General features: G+C 36.2%; 1 protein-coding gene across 1 annotated transcript in view; it reads right to left on the bottom strand.

The window, feature by feature from the left end:
* VWDE (von Willebrand factor D and EGF domains) overlaps positions 1-13,546 on the bottom strand; it is a 352,344-nt gene that overhangs the window by 161,590 nt on the left and 177,208 nt on the right. Inside the window, exons 9-12 of the mRNA XM_032236897.1 lie at positions 11,952-12,025; positions 10,243-10,519; positions 9,461-9,675; positions 1,073-1,896 (exon numbers count right to left, since the gene is read on the bottom strand). Coding sequence (XP_032092788.1) covers positions 1,073-1,896; positions 9,461-9,675; positions 10,243-10,519; positions 11,952-12,025 — 1,390 coding nt within the window. The remainder of the gene's footprint in view (positions 1-1,072; positions 1,897-9,460; positions 9,676-10,242; positions 10,520-11,951; positions 12,026-13,546) is intronic.

Here is a 13,546-nt window from a genome sequence, read left to right as displayed (position 1 = left end):
ATTGATACCCCCCATCCTCTAGACTACCATGTCATATTAGGAATACCAACAACCTCTATACTTTTAAGAAAGTTTTACTGCAGTAAACTAGTATGGTATAAAATTTATCTGAAATAACTAGGTTATTATGTTTTAATTCTTCTGTAAACTACCTTGACACTTTGGATGCAGTGGTCAGTCTGTACAAATTGTATAAACAAAATACAAATTCTTAACTGTCTTGCATTAACATAATACTTCTGTCAGACTTATATTTCCATTGGCATGTAGATGACAAGGCTAAAACATAATTCCATAAAGTCAATTTGTTTAGCAATAGCAATAGTAATAGCACTTAGACTTAAATACAGCTTCATAGGGCTTTTACAGCTCTTTCTAAGCGATTTACAGAGTCAGCCTATTGCCCTCAACAATCTGGGTCCTCATTTTACCCATCTAGGAAGGATGGAAGGCTGAGTCAACTTTGAGCTAGTGAGATTTGAACTGCCAAACTGCAGCTAGCAATCAGCTGAAGTAGCCTGCAGTACTGCACTCTAATGACTGTGCCACCTCGGCTGTATACTCACTTTAAGGGAATCATCTCACCCATTTTTACCAATTAACTAAAGTAAAAACAAATCTTAGCCAAAAATCTTCTAAATTTCTCTAAAATGATCAACCAGATACTATAATAATCTTAGTAAAAAGTAAAAACCTATTTATTAGTTTGAACAACAGTTTACTGCAGATATTCATTCCATTTATTCAAGGCTATAAAATAATAAGAGTTGCCTCAAACTGCAAGATGGGTGACATTTAACCGCAGTGGTTAAATGCAGCACTGCAGGCTACTGCTAGATCAGCAGGTCAGCGGTTCAAATCTCACCGGCTCAGGGTTGACTCAGCCTTCCATCCTTCCGAGGTGGGTAAAATGAGGACCCAGATTGTTGGGGGCAATATGCTGACTCTCTGTAAACCGCTTAGAGAGGCCTGAAAGGCCTATGAAGCGGTATATAAGTCTACTGCTATTGCTATATAAATATAGTAAAGAAATAAAGAAGACGATTAAGAGGAAATTGAACGTTTTACTTACCTTTGGCATTCCTACAGTCATAGGAACTGTAGCCTTCAAAACACTGACACCCCCTTATAGTGCATTGTCCATGGCCATTACAGAGATTGGGACATCTCAGTGCTGTAATAATTTTGTGATGGACAGCAGGTATCTCATATGTTGAATGAAAATATTCAGTTACATTTTCTAAAAGGATCTTTTTTTCACAGACGTTTTCCAAAAATGGAATAAGTAATTCCCCCCATTTGAGATCATCCTTAATGTGTACATCTGAAAGACACATTTCAATGGCCACATCGAGTTGAATGCCAAGAAACCCTTTGCAAGCTGAGCCAATGGTAGAATTTTCAAGCAATGTCTTGCAATGTTTTAAGACTTCAGCTGAGGTCAGGCCATTTGGAGTTGGCCATGTAGTCTCAACTTTAGGCCACTTCCCTTCAAAATAATCTTCTGGGAAAAAATATGAAAAACTTTCAAAGTCAGTTGGACTTTGGAAAGCGGAAATAGGTGAATATTCCAAAGACCTTTGCCTTTTTTCTTTTTGGAGATCTTCCCAATGATTAGAGATACTAGAAGCACTTTGCTCATCATTTAATAAAGGATCTGTTTCAAGGTAAATGACATAATCTGATGTGACATCTAGATATGGAATTATGGAAGTGTAATAAATTTTCTCATCATAGCAATCCAAAGATTGTGGGGCAGGATTCCAAAAAGTATGCAGAGAATTTAAAGGTTGCAAATATGGTTCAGGCTTCTTCTGACATAAACAGAAATGTTCTGTCTTCTGCCATTTCGAGGAGGATGGAATGTAGTCAAACAAACTCATCCCTGGAGCTATCCTGATAAAATACAATAACAGGAAAAACAGTTAGCATGCCTGACACCTCGTACTGATACAAATTCTTAGTTTAAAAAATAAATAAATTAAGAAGTATAACCAGGAGTGGGTTGCTACCAGCATTACTGCCGGTTCAGCGTGCCAAAAAAATTGCTCTCTGCGCATGTGCACATTTGCAGCTAAAAAGATTTGCACATGCGCAGAACATCAGAAAAGGGGAAAAAAACTTAAACTAGATGAAGATTCTATTGATGGTGCTGCCGACAATAGAACCGGTTTGGGGGCATGGCAGCCCGAGTTACTACCAAACCAGTCTGAACTGGTAGGAACCCACCTCTGAGTATAACAATATGCTGAACTACAAGTGATAAGAATATAAATTTGAACCGTAACACGAGTGACAAGAGCTTATCATTTTTAAGGACTAACGACCTCTGACTACTTTGCAGAGCCTCTAATCTGCCAAGCAAATTCTGTTTACCAATCAAGAGGTACAGTATGCCAAAGACGGATGGAAGTTTCCCTTGCAACCATTGGTCTGTTCAGAAATGCAAGTGGTGGAGATGAAAACCTTAGTTCCAAAGGCCATGACTTCTTTCTCACATAGCTAATATTTCAGGCAGATTTTCTCAGAATATAAATTTGGATTGACAATATTATTATTATTTTTTTTTAAAAAAAACCTTTTTATGACCCTATAGTCTCTGTTTGGGGCAGAGTCAGGGTGATTGGATTGAACTGAGCATTAACTAGATAGATGCCCTTCCTGATGCCTATGTGGAGTTCACAGCAGATATTTTTCTCTTTGTGCCCTAGGAGAGAAACATTTACCGCTACGTAGGAATGTTTCTGAGTGGGAGGTGAACATGTTCACTACTAAGCCACATATACAAACTCAGCACTATCGCCTCACTCCACCCATCCATCCTCATTTTTTGGCACTGTACTTTTGGTTGCAAAGTAACTACAGTAGAATGCATAAGGAGTTGAGCTTTAATCTGAATATTTTTCATGAAATATTATCTCCTCAGGATAATGCATGTACAAAGAACTAGAGCACAATTTTGCAATCCAGCCAAGTACTGTATAGTGATTTCTACTTTAAGAAAATGAAGCCTAAGTGCTCTGCACTTTCTTCCCAACAGATTACATAACCTTGTCATTCCATACAGAATATAAACTAAAGTCCTAAGAAGTTTATCACAAATCTGCACCTGACCTGCAACCAGGAAATTTAAAACATTTTTTCATCACTGAATAGAATAGTAAGGGTGAGATTGCCATTTTATACAGCAGTTGTGTACACCATTGTAAATTATTTGCCGCAATTGATATATCCATAGATTAATAAATTGCAACCAAGAAATTTAGCATTTAAAACTGCTTAGAATTTGTGCTTCTGAAAAAAGGTGAAACATTTGGGAATTTTAATCACATAATTATAGAATAAATATTTTCTTATTTCTCTCTAGAGCCATTCAGAATTCCTAAAAGCAGCATGATAAAGCCAGACATACTCAGGAAAGGAGAGGACATTAGCTCACTTGTGAAAGGGAATTCCCATCTGAATTCAGTTCAGTTTTTGCTGTAAATTACTGCAAATCAACTTTTGCTTGTATCACCCTACAGCAAGGTTATGGTAGGAATGGTAGATCCTGAGACTGAAACTCAAGGGTGAGATGTAAATTTTTGAAAAGGTGGATTGCTTCTTTAGTAAAAACCAAAATGATAGTTTGTGCTCAAAACAACTGTTTGTGGTGTTACTTTATATTTATTATTGTTCAATTATTAATTATATTTTCAATAGATGAGCTCGAAGAAGGGAGAGTTGGAAGGACTGTGGAAAATGTAGAATTGAAATATATTTAGTAAAAGATTTCTTTAGAAAATTTTGATTTTTATTACTGTTTTCTATTATTTTTTGCTTGGTGCTTGGAAAAGAGAGAATTTGTTCAAGCAACATGGAACACTTTTTGAGGGACTGAATGCAGTCTCTTTTAAACAGCTGATCAACAGAATAATCAAGTCTTTTGTTTATTTTATTTTTAACAGCCAAGTGCAGATAGTGTCAAATTGCATACTGTACATAGCAATAATCTACACTCCTGCTTTTTCTGTGGATTTCTGACATTTTGGCACTTGACAGATCAGGTTGCATTATCATCCTCACACATCACTTCCTATTGACCCACAGGAGGCAAATTTATCAGTTTAGCAGCTTCCTTTGACAGGTATTTTCTCTAGCTGGGTACAGGTAATAGGAAAGTATAGATTAATGATCTTGGAAATGTTGATGCTTACTCCAGTGAGTAAGAGGAGAAAATATACATTCCCTTACAATGATTTTCAAACACAAATGTATGCTGGCAAAGTGACAATGTTGAACTTTATCAACAGGGTTGTAAAATTCATCTGGAAAAGTAACTGCTGCTGAATGTTGAGTTTAAAAAAGTCATAGATGATATTGATATAAGATGATATTCTAGAATTCTGAATATCTGATAACATTTGTCTCTGGGCAGGTGTGTTTTTTTTCCTCCCTTACGAAAACAACTATCATTATAAGAAATATACAGAATTTTACAAAAATAAAGAACATGTTCTGGAAGAAGCAAAACAAGAAATAGAAGTATTTCCCCCTAAATGAGGATGCTTTCAAACTTTCAAGCAGCAGAGTGAAATTTTAAATACCATCAGATGTTTTATTCTATGTTATTCCTAAACATGTTAGCATTTTCTTAAAAAAGGAAAGGGTCAATACTTATATGAACAATAGTACATTTTCCAAGCTAGCTTCACGATGACTTTCTAAAGCCTTTTCCACATAGAGATAGCACAATGATTCATGAACTGTTCCCCTTCTTTATAACTTCACAATGTTGTGAGACTTGTGGATCTTGGAAAGCTGAGCCAATCAACCACCAATTTTGCTCTTGCTCCAGAGGAAATGCCGCGAAGACCCTTGAGATGCAAGATCTGCATTTTGCAACTTAAATCTCTTACCTCTAGGTCTTCCCACTCCCTCCTGTAACAAAGCTACTATCATATCTTTCAGACTTCCTTCATCCTCTCTAAGAAGCAGTTTGATGAAATGCCCTACTGGGCTTTTTTTATCATGATAAAAAACAAATGTGATGATAGAAGGGAGGGGAAAGGTATCATTTGAACTATTTTTTTACACTACCATTGGTAAACTTGGGAGAATATTAGGAGAATGTAACATAGGTTTGTAGATATTCAGGTGGCAATTCAAAACTGCTTTACAAGATTTGAAGGAAAAGCTGTAGCTGAATATTAATTTTCATTTTTTATGTACCTATAACAATTGTAAATCTTATATTGGATGAAAGGAATGCAACATATCTTCATTAGCAAGATTTGAAAATGATATATTTCACACTTGGAGCCATTCACTATGTTCCTTTCAAAAGTGCCCTTGGGTGGACTGAATTTAAAATTCACTAAATCCATATTGTACAAATCAGGCCTAATGAATGAACATTTGTACTGAAACACAGAATATAGTTAATTTCATAAGGATGTTACTCAACTACTCCAATTGGATATTGAATCTTCTTTTCTGCCTCAGTCTAACTCATAACATGATGTGAAGTCTTTGCATGTAGAGTTAGAAACTTGATATGGCTTTTTTTGTCTGCAAATGTATCCCAGATGTTGGGGCTCTGATGTATATACAAATTGTATACTCTTATCATCTAACTACCTGGCTATTTCATTGCATATTTTATTGCATAGTGAATGAATTATGCTCACTTTTTTACTATGGAAAAATGATTTTCAATGATAGGCACCCATCTATCTATCTATCTATCTATCTATCTATCTATCTATCTATCTATCTATCTATCTATCTATCTATCTATCTATTTCACTTTTTCATTATGGAAAAAAGGATATGCAATGATAGGCATCCCCCAAATTGCTTTAAGAAAAAATACAATAATTTTATACCATCAAATGTCAAAGTTGTTTGAGATACAGTTTGCTCTTGTGGTTAAGGCACCAGTTAAGAAACATGAGACTGTGAGTCCTGCATTAGGCATGGAAGCTGGCTGAGTGGCTTTGGACTAGTCACTGCCTCCTAACCCAGTCCACTTTACAGGATTGTTATTGTGGGGCAAATAGAAGGAGGAAGGAGTATTAAGTATGTTTGCCACCTTGAGATAGATAGATAGATAGATGATAGATAGATAGATAGATAGATAGATAGATAGATAGATAGATAGATAGATAGATAGATAGATACTGTATTTTTCAGAGTATAAGACAAACCTTCTTCCTCCAAAAAAGAGGGTAAAAATCTGGGTGTGTCTTATACAGTGAATACAGAATTTTTAGCCTCCCAAAACCCCACCCCTTCACAAAAATGGATGTGCAGAGGGTTTGGGAGGCTTGCAAAGTGCTTTTGGGGGTTGGGAAGGGCAAAAACAAGCAAAATATGGGCCATTTCTGCTCAGTTTTGCCCCCACCAGCCCCCAAGAGCACTCTACAAGTCTCCTAAAGGCTATGCATGCCCTTTTTTTGGACAAAAAATGGGCCCATTTTAACCCCAAAACTGGCTGTTTTTTGCTCATTTTTGCTCCCCCCCCGCCCCAAGGAATAATTGGCAGGCCTCTCAAACTCTTTGCATGCCCTGTTTTTCACAAAAAAATGAGGAATGCAGAGGGTTTAGGAGGTCTACAGAATGCAAAACACTTTTTTAAATTACCTCTTCAAAATCTTGATGCGTCTTATACTCCAGTGCATCTTATACTCTGAAAAAGATGGATGGATGGATGGATGGATGGATGGATGGATGGATGGAGGGAGGGAGGGAGGGAGGGATAGATAGATAGATAGATAGATAGATAGATAGATAGATAGATAGATAGATAGATAGATAGATAGATAAAATAATAAATCAGGATAAATAAATAAAAATAAAAATGCTTCTACAAGTTAGAAAAAATAATATTTCAGTATAATTTTAGGGATATTAAAAATAGCCCCTTACTCATTTCAAAGGCCTTAGGAATGTGTCTCACTGTATAGAAATTTACAAGCCAGGAGCCTGAGTTGAGGATTGAAATTCAGTATCCTTTGTGGGAAATTTTATATCAAAATATATTTTATTTCTTATACTGTCTCTATCTTCCCTTAAATATTAACAAATTCCACAATGGATTGAGAATCCCTTCTCTACTATACAATTAACAATCAAGCAGAAAATAAATTAATCAAATACAAATAGCAAACTGGAGAAAAACCTTTCCCCAAACTTCATTGAACCCACAAATAAGTTACCCAGACTTAATCCATATATCAAAGAAGAGGTTCTGTAAACACAAATAGAGTTAATTAAAACTCTCTCTCAGTGGAACCATATGTTTACTAGAATAAAGATCACCGATGACACCAGTGGTTTTTTTTACTATCAGTGCAGTCGTGCTCACACTCAACACTTCTTTGCATGCACAGAAGCATCTGGGCAGGTGGGCAGAGCTTCCCGCTGCTGCTACTACTGGTTCACCCAATCTGGGCCGAACCAGGAGCAACCCACCTCTGGATGACATGTACCTACCCATGCCTCTCAAATATCACACTCTAGAACCAGCACATACACACACTCACACCCCTCAAGAACCACACCAAGAACAAGCTCTCCTGTAAAATGGCCTCCTTGTACCTCATTTTCTCTATAGCTATCCCCACAGGCAAACCTCTTTTCTTTTGGGAATAAATAAATGTCCTTTCCTCACAGCATATCTGGATTTTATTTTTATTTGTTCTTGTGCAACCCTCGAGTTGGAACCCCAAATTATTTTTCTGACACCTTGCTGAATCAGCAAATATGCAGAACTGTCAGGAACTCCTACAAGTTATTGTCTATACTTTAAGATTACTAGGAGAGACCATTCTGTATATTTTTACACCATCAGAAGTGACAGCAAGTAAGTGGTATGCATTGCATTGCTGGAAAAACAGCATTATGATGATAAATTAAATATCTATTCAAGTGTTATCAGGGTGCAAGTCTCCTCTAACAAAGTTATGTCAGGAAATTATAGTCTCTCTTCAAAATCCTTCCTTTGTCACCATCTAGATCAGACATGTCCAACCTACAGCCTGTGGGCCACCTGTACCCTGGACAGCTAATAATGCAACCTCACAAGATCATAAACTTTTAACATTATTTATAATACATACACACAAAACTACATTATATATTTTATATGCAGCCCAAGGCAACGCCTCTTTACTCAATGTGGGGCAGGCATGTCAGAAAGTTAGACAACAAAGGTTCAGGATTCTAGTCAGATAGATCTTAGCTTCCTTCTGAATTGAGGTAGGCCTCCCACTCTCCTTTTCTACAAAGAAAAAGAGGCAGTGAGATTTGGAATGAAAAAGATCTGCAGTGCTTTGGCTAAAGTCTGGGAATTTTATATTCGCATAAACTTGTGAAACAGAAAGAGATATTGCAACAATATGTCTTCTACCTTTTCAAAATGTAAATACCACTAACATCTAATACAGTTCAAAACACACATATATACATAAGGAATTGGTGAGATATAGGAAGCACTACTTGCAAGTTATCTGGATGAGAATATTAGTACTCAAACAAAAAGTATTCCAGGAAAGGCATTTGATGACAGACTAATGAAACAAAAAAAGAATTCAGAAAAGAAAACATACATTTAATTTGATGGACAGCATTTTACATTCTTACCCTGACTGGTAAATATTGATACCTAATTTTGGTAACTGGAGACCCAAGGAGGGATATAAAATGAAGAATATTGGAATCATAGATTCCTTGCTTTTTAGACAGGCAGATATCCAGAAAGTGATGAAAATATGATAGAGGACAATGCACAAATACTGGAAGCAAAATTTTAACTACGTCCATCAATCACAGGAAAATATATATTGATAAATATGTTTAATACCTGAATACTTCATGATTTATGATGACATTTTCTCAAGTATTTGTTAAGTACAGGCATGAACTATTGAGTAAACATTAGTAAGAATATAGTTTATGCTGAAACTACATTAACGATCCAAAAGTGACAGGAAAATCCTTTAAAAGTTTTAATAAATGCAATAATTGATCATGTGTTAGTGCGCCATGATAAATAAACTCGAGAATTGTTTGATATGATTTTTGTTAATTAGGACATGTAATAGAATTATGTTTGGGGATGGGGGAGCAGAGAGAATGTTTAAAGACATAAAGATCCCAAGAAGACATTAAGCCCTCAGATAATTTGGTAGTCTATTTCAAAAACATTAAATGTGCTTGGTAAAGTGCTAAACTAGTTATTTAACTGAAAGAGGCATATAGTAGGATAAGATATCTTCCATCATGGTTCCAAAGTTTATACTGAAGGTTCAAAAGACATTTTTAGTGATATAGTCTGAAGGTCCCTGCTAGTTCTTTTGTCAAGGTAAGAGAGAGCTTTTGCGCAGATCACTGCAAAAGCACACTATGGAGTTTTATATTGAATGTTTTTATAAGGATGGCTCATTTTTTAGTGTAAACTTTGCCACTTAAATCTTACCTCCAAGCTTCTATGAAATTCTCCTCCATTGTACTATTCTGGTGAGGAAGTAAGGCGCTCCCATCAGCCCTGTGGAAGTCATTCTGACTATTTCTGTCAAAAGTACCACATAAACCTCTGGTTCTGTTAAAGTCACTACTTGGTGCCCTTATTGTCAAACTCATTCCCCAGTCATTAAGATCAGCTCGAATGAAAGCTCCCGAATGGAACAAGATCTGGAAAAACAGAAATCTGGTGAATGGAAACATTTTTATAGATGTATTTATTTTCCACCTGAATTTATGTACTTAGAGAATTTATATGGCTACAGTCACTTTCAGTGACTCTGGTCAATATAAAGAATAAAAACAATACCCTCCACTAAATAGCTAAATAACCCTTTCTCTACTAAAAGCGAAAATAAACACCTTTTCCACCCTTTTTACTAGCCGATATCCAAATGTTTGGGTCCCCCCCCCGCCAGTCTAATACTCCCATTTTTGACTACCTGAATGAAGCATAGGATGGCTTAATATTACTCCATTCATTTTTGACTGATGAAACAAGTCAAACCAGTCTTCTGACCCTAACAGTAATATTCAAGTCTATAACACATCATTGGTGTGCAGAATTAACTTCAGTTTGCATTGTTTAAGATGCCTAATAGTGAATGATCAGTTGGCTAAACAAAGACTAGAACTATATCACTATGAGGTTTTAAAAGTCACACTATTCTTTGATTTTCATTTACACATTTTGTTCTCCATCAGTAATAGTATAGTAAATAAAAGTGATATACGTACAGTGATTTTTTTTCCTCCATAGGACTTCATGATTTTGACATTTTGTTGTGATGAGGCTCTGATGTTTTGTATTATCACCTGAGACTTGGTTTCCAGAAATTGCCTGTTGCACATGTCAACAACAACAATATCATTATCTTCCAGTGCAACAACACCACAGTTACAGGCGATGGCGATATGGTGGCTGGCACAGTCCCACTGACGTACATGCACCTCAAACAGACGGCTAAGGCTCTTGTACAAGACAAACGTTCCAACCATGTAGTTATTGTAATGCCTAAGAAATCAAAATGACAACACCAAGGAAGAAGATACAGAATGGCGTATTCTGTTTATTTGCACACTTTTGCTTTTAACAACAAGATTCTTTAATTAATCCAATATGGCAGCTGACTTCAGAGGAGACAGAAAGTAACAAGTAAACACTTTTTCATCACTATAAGTAACCTAAAATACCACAATGAAGTTATTAACTAGGAATGCATAAGAATTCATCTGAGCTGCTCAAAGGTGTCTAGACTGACTGCTATGACAGCAGACATAAGCAAGGCAGATAAACATTTGACAAAAGTAAATGGGAATATACAGATTCTTCCCCTCTATATCTTAATAAATATACTTTAGTTGTAACAGGGTGCTTTATGGCTTAATACTCTTGAAAGCAAAATCAATGCTATAACAGTATCTTTGGTGAATAATAACCAACCTTTGTAAGATCTACAATTGCTGAGTGAATAGGAAAAAATAGAGCTTCAACAGAATCCTATTCATCCAGACAGATGGGACTCATTCTTCAATACACCCTTGCTATAAACTATTGTATTTGAACTGTTATGTAATTTATAGGAACTAGAAGTTGCAGCTGCTGACAGAACCTGTTGGTGACCCCTTTATTATGAAGTTTTCATGAGGTTTGAAGATAGGTGCTGCCAAAAACTGACAGAAAACTATGAATGGTGTCACAGAATACCATCCTCAGTTGCTATAACAATGGACTGCAAACATATCCATAGATAAACTTCACAACAGTATGTATTCTTCAAACCTAAGGGCTACCATATGACAATGATATATTCATCTTCACCTTAAAAATGAGCTTCAGCCTCCCAGAGTGGACTGATTTGGTTGTTACTTAGGGCCATATCCCATTCTAGTAGCTGCTATGCTTATACTCAAGTATTACTGACAGGTGTTACTATGAACTGACTTTGCACCAATAGGATTTCATGATTGTACAAAGAATAATTGAGCCAGAGAAATATTATTCCTTTAGGTGGTTGCAATATACTTGGTTGGAAATCTCTCTTTCAATTAATTGAACTTTTTGAAATAAATATTCTTTAGATTTTTGTTTGCTAGATTGATATGGTTTAATCCTATGGGTTGCTCTGTTGCCACCAAGGATGAGACAAAAGCACCCAAAGTAAATCCAAATTCATTCTGAGTTATGAAAAAAGATTTTATTTCTATCATTTTGAACCAACTTCCATACAAATTGTTAGTAGGATTTTTGTTTTAGAAATATTTTACTTTCAAAATAATTTATTGACTAGTTTCCCCTAGGTTTTTACTAGAATTTTTCTTCTTCTTCTTTGGATTCTGTAAAACACTGGGCAAAGGAATATTCATATATCAAAAAAGCAAATGGATTTAAAATAACAATCCGCTACTATAGAGAATCTATATAATTTCTTGAAAAAAATACTCACCATCCATCAAATGTGATTATATGTGGATCTGTGAAGGAGTAGCAATAACCTGTAGGGAGGTCTTGAACTGTGACCTAGTTATAACGACAAAAGGAATTCATATGGTCTTTGGGGTAGGATTCCAGAATTGCTCACCAGATTTGGGTTGCATTTAATTATAGGTGAATTCAAATTAGCTTTAACACCTTACAGATATCCTAGATCATAGTTATTATTAGAATTTCAATTGCTTATTTTTGGAATCTGCATTTAAGAAGTATAGCCTGTGCAATACCTTTGTTTTATGAGTTGCACTGATTTTTGGTAAACCTCTAAGCTAATTCAAAGCATTAGAGTCCTGCATGCCATAGGGCCTAATGATATGAGGGACCATTTGTCTGTCTCCTATAGTATCTACCTGTCCTGTGCAATCAGTCAGAGTTGGCTTGCTTTGTGTCTCATAAATTAAGCATTGTCATATAGCAGGAGCAAGGAAGTGGGCCTTCTTTGTTGCAATACCTGCCTTCTGGAACAGCATCCCCCTGGAGATTGCTTTGGACCTCACCTTTAAGATAGCAGAAACCTGACAACTGTAAAAAAACATGGCATTTCCTGCAGCTCTTGGCATGAGGATCCTAGCTCGAAGATAATATGAGAGATGTTTTTTACATTGTTACCTCAGGTTGATTGTGCATCCCCCCCCAGTTTTTAATTTTGTGAAGTCACAAAAACTTGCGATTTGCTTTTGCAGTTAGATTGTCTAGGAAATGGATATATAAATACATAGTTTGAGGAATTTTGGGAAGGAGGAGGAGAAGGAATGGGTCAAGAGGAAGGGGAGCTCCAAAAATTATGGTTGGATGGAATTAATATGGAATGAATGAGATCCCAAGATTTAGCTGTATTTCCCTTATTTTTCTTTTCTTTCCTCGTGCCTTTAATTTCTTACCTTACAATTCTTACTCCTATTTTGTATTCTGGATAACAATGTTTATCTCAGAAAACAACAGTATGGTATGGGTTTTTTTTGTATGTATGTATATATGTATGCATGTACATATGTAATCTCAAATAAGATGGAGTCTGGGGATAAGCAAGAACTCCTTTCAAAGCTTCCCATTTACTGGTAGAACTGAAAACACTCCCTACAAGGATTTCATCTTTCTCCTGAAAGATGTGGGTGACTTTCTTGACCAGATTTTGAAAGATCAGAATGGAATGGTTATATAATGTGTTTTTGTAGATTTTCCCGGGTGTAGGTATGGTGATTTTGTTGTATTGGGGTCTTTTCCTATGTAAGATTGAGATTGTCTTGGCAACGTTTCAGTGAGACCTCACTCACCATCTTCAGGCTGGGTTTTGAGCTTAAAGCATGGTCGGAGCTGCTGTCTTTCTATAAATCTTGGTGGCGGTGTGTGGAGTGCTGGCTTTGTTGTAGTAAGTGGAATGATTGGTCATGTGGTTGTATCATGATTGGTAGATTGGTGCTGATTGGTGCTGGCTGTGTGTCCGTTGTTGTTTCGTGTTGTAACGGACTGGGTGGTGGGTGGGCCTCATTTGTTGATGAGGGCTGGTTTCCAGATGTCTGGTAGGTGGGAGGTATCATCACGTTTATT

This window comes from Thamnophis elegans, chromosome 1 (assembly GCF_009769535.1).
Source record: "Thamnophis elegans isolate rThaEle1 chromosome 1, rThaEle1.pri, whole genome shotgun sequence".
Lineage (NCBI taxonomy): Eukaryota > Metazoa > Chordata > Lepidosauria > Squamata > Colubridae > Thamnophis > Thamnophis elegans.
The sequence above is the reverse complement of the archived record's forward strand: the minus strand, read 5'-3'. Positions and strand labels throughout refer to the sequence as shown.